This window comes from Diabrotica undecimpunctata, chromosome 4 (assembly GCF_040954645.1).
Source record: "Diabrotica undecimpunctata isolate CICGRU chromosome 4, icDiaUnde3, whole genome shotgun sequence".
NCBI classification, from domain to species: domain Eukaryota; kingdom Metazoa; phylum Arthropoda; class Insecta; order Coleoptera; family Chrysomelidae; genus Diabrotica; species Diabrotica undecimpunctata.
The window spans coordinates 58,256,481-58,270,904 of NC_092806.1; the positions used below are offsets into that span (position 1 = coordinate 58,256,481).

The following is a 14,424-nucleotide window of genomic DNA, read 5'->3' on the forward strand; positions in this document are numbered from 1 at the left end:
CAGTAATATTTTATAGCATCTAATACTTTTTTTTCAGTTTGTCACCTTCACCTTCCAATTTTATAAAGGTTTGAATGCTTCTCTTTGATATTCTCTTATTTCCTATATTTTCATCATGAATATTAACCCTTAACTGGAGAGACCCTATTTTAATACACACAGAGAGACATGCCGTCTGACAGACTACAATGTAGGAGAGGGGATAAGAACTAAACTTACAAACTTTTTTAATATATTTGATAGTACTCTAAAAGCTGTTTGTAGTTGCAATTGAACACAGTAAAGAAACTCAAAATATTGTCAGAGTATAAAAAAATAACTACGACTTTCTAAGAGCTAATCATTTACAGTTCGTGACAGTCACATTTTTTACTTTTCATTACAGTGAAAAAATAAATATACATCAAGTAAGCTTTTTTTATAAGAAAGGCACTAACACATACTGGATTACGTAAAAATTAACTCGCGAAATTATTTTGATGTTGAAAAAAATGTCCAGCAACTGTAAAAGTTACATACAATTGGTACAAATTGGTTTCGTACACTGAAGACAGGTTTTCTACATCGGCCACAAAGGTATTTTGTCATACGGTTCTTCTTGCGAGGGCACAAATAACATATTTTTCGCTTCTCGAGTACTAATGGCTCGTTATCATCTACTTGGTTATTCTCAGCAATTCCAAGAATCCTCGCTATACTAGCACGAATTAGCCGCGGTACGTGAAAATTACCCATTCTTCGCTTCATATGATCTTCTACTAATTGTTTTGCTAATATTTTAGCAAAAGCAGATGTTTCTTGAATTTTAGAATTGTTTTTGTAACTTTGGTGCAGTATGTATGCATGTACGCTATGAGATGCTATTTATATGCTATCAGATTCCAAATAAACATCATCTTCTACTTAATCAACATCACTAGCGTCACTATCTAATTCATCAAACCACTTCAAAGCTGTATCTTCAAAATCAGCATCGGTAAAACAGATTTTTTTTTATGGACCGACTATGATTGTAACAAATAGGCGACGTTTTCAATGAAACAAAATGTAACCTGAACCGAGACGTGACGTCTAACAGACTAACTAAAACTGATTTTCGGTTATTTTTCCAAATATGCGTATTTCTTTACCTAAGTCGGGTCACTAATATAGTCAACGAATAAAAAATATATGAAGTGATGTGCCGATAGGCGGAGTTATTTGTACAGAGTGTTAAAAATTCTTTATGCTGTAGTCTGTCAGACGGCACGTCTCCAGTTAAGGGTTAACCATTGACTGGACTAGTACCCTTCTAGACTAAAAAACTGCATGAAATAAAGCTTTGTATACCATTTAGTGACTTTCTTGTAAATGCTTTAAGACAGTTGACATTTGGTCACTAATATTTATACCTTTTTTAGATTTCAGTCAAAAATTAATTTTTTCTTTTCTATTCTATTCTTAAATTACCACTTGATTTGTCTGTAATATTTTATGTCTTTTATACAAAGCTTTCACTGAAGAAATGCTGGATTATAAATTATCATTGTATAAGATTCTACCCTCCAGGTCCAAACTTTAAAATAATGTTATAGTCAAACCATCTTAGATGGCCGGTTTGGGATTCAGCGATGATTATTGTCTCTCAAATAGTTATTACTTTAAAATTTAGTTTGAAAGTTAAATGATTTAATTTCATATATTTTACATTAAGGTTGTATTTTGTTCTATTAAAACCAAATGAAATGAATATAATATTTATATATAATTTATTACATACAATATAATTTTTTTTGTTAATGACATTTTAAAAATAGTAATCATCTAGTTTACTACACTATATTGAATACTAATTACTAATTGAGAATATTTCTTATTGTACCATCTTCTAACGAAGGTTGGCAATCACTTCTTTAAATGCTTCCCTATCTTTTGCAACGTGAAATATCTGTTCAACACTGAGGTTATTGCAATGTTTGATATTCCTCGGCCAAGATTTCTTCTTTCTTCCCAAGCCCTTTCTTCCCTCAACTCTTCCTTGCACGATGATATGTATCATAAAGTATCTATTGTTTCGAAATATGTGACCCAGATACAATGTTTTTCATATTTTAATTCTGTTCATAAGCTTTCTGCCATGTCCTATTCGTCTTAAAACTTTTTTTGTTTGTGACTTTTGCAGTCCAAGGAATTTTAAGAATACGCCTATATAGCCGCATTTCGAATACCCCAATTTTTTTTACAGATTGGGCTTTTAGAGTCTAAGCTTCTACCCTATGTAGCAGTAGAAACCATATATAACATTTGACGAACCTCAATTTGATAGCCAGACTCAACTTCTTATTTGTAAAAATTGACATGTATTTTATAAATCCTTTTTGAGCTATTTCAATTCTGACCTTTATCTCCTCATCTTGATCTAACTGTGAGTTTATAATTGCTCCGAGGTATTTATACTTGTCGACCCTCTCTAACGGTTTACCCTCTAATGTGAAATGTATCTTGTCAACAGGGGTTTTCAAGATCACCATGTATTTGGTTTTTTCTATATTCATTGGTAGTCCCATCTTTTTGCTTTTTTTGTTAATGATTTTTCATAATCGTCCATATTTTCTGCATGATTGCAGTATCATCTGCACATCTTATGTTATTAATGATGCTCTCTCCAATCCTTACACTTTCAGTTATTTCCCATAGTGCCTCCTGAAATATAGATAGATATATCTTTTTTTTTTTCAAATAGGTAACCTAATAGGTATAAAAAAACTTAAATATTTTTTTTACATATAAACAAAAGAAAATGAATCAATAACAAATTGAAAGCAATAAAATGTTTAACAACAAAAAAAGTCAATAAAAGTATACAAGAATATTGTGTATGTTCACTGTCAGTTTCAATATAACTTTGTATTCCTACGAAAAACCTTTAATTTATTCTCAAAATCAATAACAAATTACAATAAATACTACAAATTCAACAAATAATTAAAAATATTAGTTACCTGTCTGATTTCTACTTGGTTTGTTGCATTATCTTCCAGTATGACTGCTGTTTGATTTTACTTGGGATCTAGATGTATGTGTTTCAATGCATGTATGAGTTTACCATGTTAAACTCTGTCAAACGCTTTTTGGAAATCTATATAACATATGAAAACGATTTTATTATATTCCCTGCATTTTTGTAATAGTAACGTCATTGCGCACAATGCCTCTCTTGTTCTCATTGCACATCTAAATCCAAACAGTGTGTTGTCTAATTGTTCTTCACATTGTTTTTTATATAAAAAAATTAAGAATACTAAATAAATTTAAACTAAAGATAAATTGATCAGTTTTATTTATTAATATTTATGGTGATCTTTGCATTTGCACATTGGTGTAAAGTGAATAATATTGCCTATTATTCAATGTAAGACATCACCCAATGAATATGCTTATATTCAGTATCTCATACTTCACCATCGAGTCATCACTATCTGAATTATCTAAGCGAATAATTCTTGTAGGTCACACCTTATCCAAAACATGCTCAATTTGAAAGGACTCAAAGGTTAGATCTTCTGTATGTCTAATACTAGTTTGCCACTGTTCTGTCTTTATTTGTTCTAACAATTCTTCCATAGAAACCCAGCGTCACTGTTTTGTTGGATGCATACTTATCATAGTATTTTTTTTACTATACCCCAAACCAACCCAATTGTATTGTAGTGGCAATGATAGAGCGCAATTCAAAGAACTTCATGGCCATATTTAAGAGCCATTTGGTTGATTTCTACAAATATCTTTAGAATTTTGTAACCATTTCACTAAATCAGCTTTTAAAAAATATGTCAGTGTGATTATTTTTTTTTCTGTTAGCTACCTTTAGTTCTTGGTCGCTCTTTTCAAATTGTCTTCAAACCTTCCCCAAATTCTTTAAAAATATTTACATGCATATTAAACTGGCGATCTTTTACAATTGCCAGAACTGCTAGGGGAATATCAGTTCATGGTGCCATCTTGCTATTAGGATGATTTCTTCATATTTCCTTTAGCGAACATCTTAGTTTCATTTAAAAATACAACTTTGTCTCGGATTATTAGAGGTTTATGTATACGTTATGTTATGTTTATTTATTTTCTTTAAAAATGCCACAGTTTTGATACAACATTGGAGAGTTCACTCAATATTTTTGTCGTTTATATTGAAAACCTAAATGTTTTAGCAGTCAAACTGGTTAAACTAATATTACACAATTCCTTACCCCTTATTTTTTGTAACACAGCACTTTTTATTGGCTTTTCTATAGCTTTATACATGTAAATAATTATTTTTAATTGTAAACTTAATTGAGTGAGACAAATCTGAAGTTTTTGGATGTCCACGATTTCTCATACTTTATTTATTTCATCCTGAATCACGCTGCTAATTCTCTGGAATGTCCTCTCTGAGATATCGCACGCATCACACGTGCATTTCTGAACTGCCATATCAAATATCAATGACGCATGTTATTTTTTTCCAAATTAAAATAACTTTCCACTTTCAGAACTAAACGCCATTCTTATGGAGATAAACTCCATGTTTTGACTGTTTTTGATTTTCTTTCAAATTGTTCATTTTATTTTATTTAAGCACCGCTATGAATACAACTACTACACTCTGAAAAGTACGAGAGGTCCTACATCAGGATCAACAAAAACCAAAAAACAAAACAGACTCAGAACAGCATAACAAGCAAGCAATACAAGTAAGTCTGTCGCAAAAATACAAAAAGAAAGTTCTGTAATGTCTGATCTTACATCAACAAATTTTTAATGAGCCATTGGAAAGTATTATCTGATTTAGGCGTAATGGGTTTTAAATTTGTTTATTTATGTATGTAAAATAAATCGCTTATTTCTACCCAGAAAGTTATACCTCTAAATAGTCAAGTTTTATATAAATATAAGGTTACCTATAGAAAAAGGATTAAAATATCATGTGACATTGTAGTCCGTTTTAAGGAACCTGTTTTTTTAATAATAATATCAACGGCTGAAAGGCAAAAATTAGCAAGCGCTATTTGGCTAACTTTACACTAGAGCGATTTAAAGTTTAAAATTTTGAAAAAAAAATTCATAAAACATGATTTAGTGGTTATATTGTAATAATTCCAACGAACTTTAAATGCAGTTTAGATACTTTATAAACTGTCATTTGAAGACTATTTTATGTATTTTTTTTAATAGTTTATGAAATAGTGTCGGTTAGTAATATTTTCTGCTAAATCGCAACCATGAAATACTTACTTACCGACTATATTTTTTTACTTTCAACTGGAAAAAAATACCGAAGGTGATTGATTTTTATTATTGAAACTGGTAAAATTTACTAAACCTGGTACATTTTTGACTGTTTTTTAAGAAATGTAACTTATCCGAAAAGCATTCATGATTTGTAACAGGTAAAATGGTTGAACTAGAAAACTAAAAAATATAATATACAGTAATTATCATATTAATAACAGGCCTTGCTTGTAATCTCTGTCGTCTTTATTTATACGACATGCATTATCAGTGAAATGTATAAATTTCTTATTTGAAAAAATACTAATTTCTTGGCATACTGCTAAAGTGTTAGCAATTTTGATAAGTAAATTAAATACATACCAATGACCTATTTATACAACAGTAAAATAATACTTTATGGTGACGATTCAGCAGTGTGTATTCTCTAGATATATTTATGACTATTGGTTTTAAAAACCCTTACTCAATAATAACATCCCATTGAATGAAATAAAGATAAGGTCAACAAATTTGTCCAATGTTTATATTTTTTTATTGAGTGGATGTTATAATCAAACAAAATTTATAATTCAGTTTATTACAGTCAAAAATATAGAGGGTAAATTGTTTCTTTAAATTTAAACAATAACATTTTTAGTATAATATATTCTATAAATAGGACGCTGGGGTATAATGGGTTAAAGAGGAAGTAAATAAAATCAAATTGATTTTTTTAGTAGTTTATTAGTATGTATATTCTAAATAATAAGAAATGGATGTTACAAATTGTCAAAGTTGCAATCAAACATAAGGTACACTATTAAATAAACAATTCAAAATGAAATCAAATCCAGAATTATTACAAAAATATCAAAAGTTAAAATGATTTTTGATCATTAGTAGGATCAACGTCTTCGATGTCTGATCCTGGTAAAGCATCTTTTATGTTTTCGGAATAAGGTAGATTAGCGAATAACTCATCCATAAAAAAATTGTCAGCTATTGGACCAATGATAATGATTTTATCGTCATTGTAGTAGTCCCAGTTGATGTCATGGAAAGATTATCATCGGACACGGTCTCTCCTTGAAAACAAAACAGTAATTAGTTATGTGTAGTTACTAACATCAGACACTAATATAGTATTAGAAACACTAAAAATATTAGACATATATATAGGTACTTCATCATCATCATCATCATATAACGGGGGTCCTACGGCGATTGCCGCTTCCCGCATTTCAGCCTCCATCTTTTCCTATCTCTCCAATCTCCCTCTTCTAAGCCTCTAGATTGCATTGTTTTTGTAATTTCTCTTCTCCAGGAATTTGGTGGTCTTCCCCTTTTCCTTCTTTCTGGCGGAACATACATTAAGGCTTTCTTTGGCCACCGCTCCTCCTCCATTCTCATCACGTGACCATACCATTGTAATTGCCTTCCTTGTATTCTATCTGAAAGAGTATCTCTAATTCCTGTACGGTTTCGTATTTCCTCATTCCTGATTCTTTCCATTCTCGATACTCGACATGACCTTCTAAGATAATAATATTTCCACGACGTCTACTTTATCTCGTTCATTCTTTGTCATCGTCCAACATTCGGCACCATATGTAGTAATTGGTTCTACAATTGCTCTGTATACGCGAAGTTTGGTATGCATCTTTATTTTATTAGACCACAGTAATGAATTCAGTATTCTGATGCATTTTTTCCCTTGGGTTATTCGGTTTTGTACATCTATCTTAACTCTGCCATCTGCTGATATGATGCTTCCTAGATATTTATACTGGTTGCAGCCTTTTATGACTGCGTTTTCAAGCCTCAGATCTGTGGTATTTCCTCCAATTTTTAAATATTCTGTTTTGCTTATGTTTACAGTAAGCCCCCATTTGGCATATTCCTCAAATAATTTTCGATTCATATAATTTATATCTTCCTCATCGGTTGCAACCACCACCTGATCATCTGCAAACAACAATGTATACAGAGTTTCTTGTCCCACTTCGATGCCCATAAATCTACATTTATTAGATAGGTACTTACCATATTAGATATATAGGTACTTACCAAAAGTAAATCTTTGGTAGATGCCCCTGCGCTTGCCAAAGCTAGGTTTAGGATGTTATGTACTCGTTTTCTACTATCCATTATACTAACAAAACCATACAATTACGTTGATCCTAAAATGAGTTCAAAATAGAGTAATACCTACACAATAGTAAAAAATATACACAATAAAATAGTAATACACAATAGTAAAAATATACTTATATAGCTATTTATTTTTTTATGAGTGAGTTAACCATATTGACAGGTGAGTACTTACAAATTTTATTGACCACAAACGAAAAATACAATATAGTATCAAAATAGCTCTTAAAAGAACTGTGTTCAAGTAAATACGACTGATTATTAAAATTTACAAACCTTACCAAATCTATCCTAACACAAACGTAAACAAAACAATTTGAACTTTGAAAGTGGAACCAGTTATAATGGAAATAGAATCCGCCAGATTATAGTAGACTAGTACGATTACTCGAATAGTAGTTTATACAATCATTATGTCTACTAATGTTGAATGTTTTTCTAAGAATTACGTTAAAAGGACAGAATAGTAAAGTGGGAGTTTAAATGTTCTACTAAATTAATTTAACTACTTTTAACAATGGTATCGCCGTCTCACTCTGTCAATTAGAAATGTGTAACTGCGTATGTTTTGGATAACGTTTTTGTTTAGTATACAACACTTAATAATCTAATTCTTTCGTTTGTTGTTTATTGAAAAAGACAGCAAATACAAAATATGTGCTTAATATCATCGTTCATGGGTAATCTTTAATTTTCACGACTGTAGAAGAGCTATGGAAAGATAAATGCTGTATATATTGCGAAACAGAAAGAAGAATGAATGGTTAAAGAGCAAAATCAAAATAGCAAATACCGTCAAACATGGTCTAGAACTAAAATGGAGATGGCTAGACTAGATATAACCAAAGATATATGAAGATGAAGATCTAACAAAGAGGTTGGACGCTGGAGGCCATATACCGAAACAAATTAAGAGTTCAATCTTCCAGAAAAAAGATGGAGTGATGATTAAGCAAACTGTCAGCACTTCCAATGCTGTCAAGACAGTAAACATAAGACAACATAAGTGAGGGATAAATGGGAGAGACCTATTCCCGTTTAGCAGAAGGAACTGAGGTGGTTATTAGATTATTGGAAAAACATACTGAAACAGTTTATGGCAAAAGACTAGAGATGAACTAGAGTTTTTTGTGATCAATCAAGCTCTGTCATGACCAAATGGCAAGACAATAAACAAGTAATCTTATAGAGCAACTGTAGTTTCAAGACTGACAAATATAAATATTTGATAATTTTAAAAAAATAAATCCACTGTGCATTCTAGATCTAGGTAGATATTTGAGATAAACATCAAATAACATTTTTTTAAAATATAAAACAATTAAAATCTTATCTTAATATTTAGTGCAAATTTTTATTACTATATTTTTCACTACAGGAAAAAGAGGAAGATCCGAAAAAAGAAGCATGCCCATTAGTGATTGAAGAAAATAGTTTTTTGAATCAATATCGGAAGGAGCAGGAATCTAAGGAAGCTGAGGCAGAGGTAAAGAGGAAAGATTTAGAGACAAGGAGGCAGGAGGCTTACGAAAGGCGTATTAAATTAAGGGAGAATAAGGAGTGTGATGCTTTGAGTGAGACCTCAGTAGATGAAATGGCAGGTACAAGGAGTAAAAAAGCAAAAAAAGGTTAGTAAATGAATAACTTTTATATATTATATAAAATAATATGAAATATTGTACCGATACGAAAACTAAAAGTGCCTGTAAACATGTGTGATAGGTTTTATCCTTATCGAGGTATTGAATTTTTTTGTATTAAATGAGCTCTGACTGAACTAAAATTTATTGGCCACTGGTTTCTAAAATTCATAAAAAATTACCATTTTTTTCTAGTTATACATTTCAAATCACGTGTTCAAAACGAATTGCTCGATTTATTGGAGATAGCATTATTGGGAATAATATTACAGCCTTCTACTATCCAATTTTGTAGTTTTACTAAATATACAATCTAGTTTTTGTAAACCAACGATTTTAAATATGCTATTAGAGTAAAATCCATGGGATTATTTCCCACGGGGAGCCACCGGTGTATAGTGCCCCTTCATATCTAGAAAAACAGACCATTCGATAGGAAGGGGATCTATACAAAGGGGGACAGTCATTATTTAAAAATTCCTTTATTAATATTGCAGCACTATCATATATGAACAAAATATGTTTTCTAATACCGATAAATGGCTCTTTCAAAAGAGCTGGAGGGAATTTTTCCAGAAAAGTAAGATATGATTTATCATTGAGTAAAGGAAAATTGCCAGAATATGCTTTAATGCTTCAACTGTGGCAGGTGAATTTTCATCAGCACGTACACTGTTATAAAATTCATAGTGCCATATCTTGGGAAGGTGATTTTATCAATAACCAGTAGAATTGTAGCAAAATTGAGTTTCCGTAAATCTTGCGTAAAAACCATTGGTAATACTGCATATGAAGCAGATATTTCATCATCAGTCTGGCTTTACAACGCTGCATGGGTCCTAGCCTCCTTAAGAATTTCTCTCCAGTCGTCCCTATCCATCGCCTTCCTCCGCTAAGCACGTATTCCCATATTTCTGATGTCCTCATTGATGTTATCAAGGAATTTTGTTCTGGGTCTTCCTCTTCTCTGATCAATGGGTCTATCAAGGAGCGTTTTTCTAGCTGGGTCATTTTGTTCCATGTTCCATTACATGCCCTAAATTGCAAGTTTAAAATGCAGTTTAAAATACGAAAAATAAGTAGAATTATTACGACAAATAGTCATTTAAAAAAAAGTCCAAAAATAAATTCAGAAGGCTGGCTCGTTGAGACATCTGTTACACGGAAGGCATCAGGTCTGCTGTAGAGCTCGATGGCGGAGTATTAGAGTATAGCTTTCTAACACTCCGTGGTTCTCCCCACTGTTCTCTTGACTTCAACCCATGTTGAAGTCAATGGCTTGTTGCCTTCTGTGAATCAGGAACTGAGTCGCAGGTTCGGATTTTAATCCATAGTTGGGCACCATGGGGGGGTAACTTAACGGTAAAATTGTCTCCCATACCGTACGCTCTGCTCTAGCGTATACGTGTATTAGTGCACGAAATACCCTAGGCACTTATCCCTCTTCAGGTCGGGATGCTGAATTGTATCGAATAATGATAAAATAAAACGCCAATTGTAGAATACAAAACAAAGCCACAGAGTCTAAGGAAGGTAGGTGAAGTAGAGCCTCGCTGATGGGCTCCCTAGAGTTTAGGGCTCTAGGAGAGACCAGGTCGACTGTCTCTGGCTTCGATTCATTGTAGCGTTGGTTTTTGTGAGTGTGTGTTTATCTTCTGTATTGGATGTGTCTGATGTCCTGCTTTAGGCTTGTGCCTCTTCAGGACGTGTTTTCTTTTTTGGTGGGTGTGGCACTGGGATTTTGGAAGTGTCCACTGGTGTTGCGGTGTTGTTGGTGGTTGTGCTGCTTTGCTAGTCCTGGACGATCGGGGGCGAAAGGGTTAGAAGTGAACGGTTCCTTTCAGAATATTTTTTGGTCTAAAACAGAATTAGTAAATATATGAAATTTATATGTTTATTAATTTAAAAAATCAATTTAATTTTTGAGTGAATATCGCGACGCGTGAGGGCAGCTGTGGACTGGTAACCTCGAAAAACGACGGGGTATCGTTGTGTGCAATGGGATCGGAAAACCACAGAAAACCGATCCCCCCCCCCCCCCCCCCGTCGGTGTCAGTTCGAAGTGAACTTTCGGTATTATAATATACGGCGGTAATAGAGGGGAGTTGCCTCCTGTATGTCAATGTATTCGTCAGGGAGCTCGTTGCTGGCGAGTTCCAGCAGAATAGTGGGTAGGAATGGGAGTTTGGGTTTAGGTCGTCTTCTGAATACATTGCCGAGGGACGAGCAGGTAGTTTTTAGAATGCTTTGGGCTCTGAGGTTTTGGCCCCGGATGGTGCGAATTGTATAACTCCTGCTCAGAGAGGAAAGCCTCTCATTGATGGGCTGGATTGTTCGACAGGCGATGAATGAGTGCAGAGGGATAGTCGCGTCGTTTTCTGTTGAGTTTACGTAAGATTCTCCTTTCCAGTGAGATTAGTCTATTGTTGAGGTGCTTTGGCATCACAGCACAGATGCAAGATCTGTACTCGATGACCGGTCTGATAAATGTTTTGTAAGTATGGATAAGTGTACGTGGTTGAGTGCGGCCGAATCTGCCAGTAAGAGCGTTGAGAAGTCCGAGTCGGCTCCTAACCTTACTACAGGTTTTTTCAGTGTCGTCCCTCCAGCTTAGTGTTTGTGTAAACACCACGCCGAGGTAATCGACCTGGTTTCGGAGACGGAGTCGTTCTCCCCATAGACTCAAATTGTGCCTTTCGGTGATGATAGGTGTAATGTATTGGCTGCGATATGGGTGTCTGAAAAGGATCATCTGTGTTTTGTTAGGGTTAGGTGTCACTCGTCTCTGGCTTGAAAATCAACTAATATTTATACATAATATTTTACAAGATTCCAAGCCAAAAGACCAATGACAAAATTGGAAAAGAAGGAAAGGCGGGGCGATGCGCGCCAAGAGTGCTCATTGATCACTCTGACCGAGCACTTGGCGACATATCCATGTCAGGCGTCTTATCTTAATATGTTTTACGATGTCTGGTTTCTGGTATATTCTATAAAGTTCGAAGTTGTATCGTCTTCTTCACACTCCATTGTCATTCACTGCTCCATAGATTCTGCTCCAGATTTCTGACCCATATGTTAGGACTGGCGTATGATTGTTTTGTAGTTTTATTTTTGTATTTCTCAATATAATTGTGGATTTGCAGTTTCTCGTAAAAATTGACAATATTGCCTGCTTGCTTTTGCGCTTTTCTGTTCCTAAATATTTGCATCATGGTTCAGTATAAAAAAAGAAGAATCTAGAATAAGTTATGTCAAAATTATTAAACTGATTATTTATCACCAAGATATAATTTTTTTACAACGAACAAATTGAAAGATATTGATGAAAAAATCATTATGCGAATCAGTACTACCTTATCTATATTTATATCTTTTTTTATTTATATGCTCACTGTCAAAATATGTTATGATTTAATTTAATTATGTTTTTCTTTTTCTATGTTTACTCCGTCTATTTGTATATTTATCAGATGCAATTCTTCACTTACTACCATCACTTTGGATTTATTTTTATTTAATTTTATTCCATGTTCTTTTAATGTCGAATTCCAGATCTCCAAGATTTTTTTAGAGTTGTTTTTCACTTTCTGGTATGATTATTATGTTATCTCCAAATGCCTCTTCTGAAATTTCAGTCCTTTGCAAATACAGTAGAACCTCATTAAGTAGAACCTAAGAACGATAAGTCGAAAACCTCCAAAACTCGAAATCTCAACCCTCTTTTAGTCGAAATAATCAGTGAGTCCCACAATCCATTTTGGGACACGTTTTTCCTCTATAACTCGAAAAATTAAATTGGACTTCTGTATCTAGAATATAACAATGTTTTTTATTATACGATATTTACAACTCGATTATTTGAAAGTACATACCTCTATAGTTCGATACCTCTTAGAGAATTTGCCGACCATTGTTTCTTAGAAAACAATTTAGGAATATACAAAAAAGAGGAATTTACCACTTGAGGAATTTATGACTCACGTTAACACGTGTTTGCTTGCTGGGAATCAGGTGTTTAATTTTATTATTTTTTAATGCATTTGAACTTCAGCGAAACAGTCATTTGTTGTCGATTGAAAAATAATCAGAATTACTTTTTAATTCTCTCGCAATACACATAAATTTGTACAATAGTTTAGAAATAAAATTGTTAACACATTAGTGTTGTAAAATATAACCTGCAAACTTTCGAATTTCGCTGAAAAGTTAGAAGCGTTCAAAGCTGTCAAAAGAAGAAATATGTTGCTGTACAATTTGGCCTACCAATGAGTACTCTGTCAACAATGATATAAAAAATATATCAGAGAGCAAAACAATTCAAAAGGATCAAAAGTTGTCCTGTAAATCACGACGAATTGCAAAATTTCTGGGCTTGGAGAACTGCTTAATTAAATGATTTAAGCAATGTAATACCCAATATAACAGTGGGACCATTGTTACAAGAAAATGCCGAAATATAATCTAAATTATTAGATGTGGCTAATTTTAGAGGCAGTAATCAATGGATAAAAAACAAAAAAGAAAAATGGATTGAAAACTTAAAAAGAAGGCATGAACTTGCGTTGAAAAAAGTTTGTGGGGAAATGTGCAATTGTCAACATTGACACCTGCAACAAATATAAAAGTGAATTGCAAGATTTGTTACATGGTTACGAACCTGACAATATCTTCAATGCTGACGAAACGGGACTGTTTTTAAATGTCTTCCTGAGAAGACCCTACATTTTAAAAGTGATAAATGCCATGGTGGGAAGCATAGTAAGAAACGTTTAACTAATCTACAACAGCAAGCATTAGTCATCGGTAAATACAAAAAACCTCATTGTGGATGCAAGTACTACCTTTTAAATATGAAGCAAATACAAACGTATCGATGACTTTTGCAATTTTCAAAAACTGGAATTTCATAAATATTGATAAGAAAATGACCAAAAAAAGAAAAATCTTGTTATTCAATAATAATTAGAGAGCCCATAATGATATTCCACAAATAAAAGCTGTTAAAATCCAATATCTACCCGCCAATACCACATCAAAATTACAGCCTAAGAATCAAGGTATCATTTAAAGGTCATTATATCGAAAAGAAGTTATCAGAAACATGTTCGATAATATGGAAGAAAAAAAGAATTCTACTATAGAAGTATTAGAAGAAGTATAGAAATATTGCAAGATATGAGAATGGCTGATAAATTTGGCGAACTTTAACTACAACTACTATAAAAAAAATTATGTACACTGTGGTTTTCCATCGTCGTCAACAGAAGAAGCTGAAACCGAAGATATTTCTATTTCACCTCCTGCAGAATGGAATACAGTGGTATCTGAATCAGGAATATCCTTTGAGGACTTTGTTATGTGCGGTGATGGAGTTATGCTTGCTGGGACATTATCTGAT

General features: G+C 33.0%; 1 protein-coding gene across 2 annotated transcripts in view; it reads left to right on the forward strand.

Annotated features, from left to right (window-relative positions):
• dikar (CECR2 histone acetyl-lysine reader dikar) overlaps positions 1-14,424 on the forward strand; it is a 63,225-nt gene that overhangs the window by 12,952 nt on the left and 35,849 nt on the right. For both annotated transcript variants that reach the window (XM_072529518.1, XM_072529519.1), the window contains exon 4: positions 8,762-9,011. In XM_072529518.1, the coding sequence (XP_072385619.1) occupies positions 8,762-9,011 (250 nt within the window). The remainder of the gene's footprint in view (positions 1-8,761; positions 9,012-14,424) is intronic.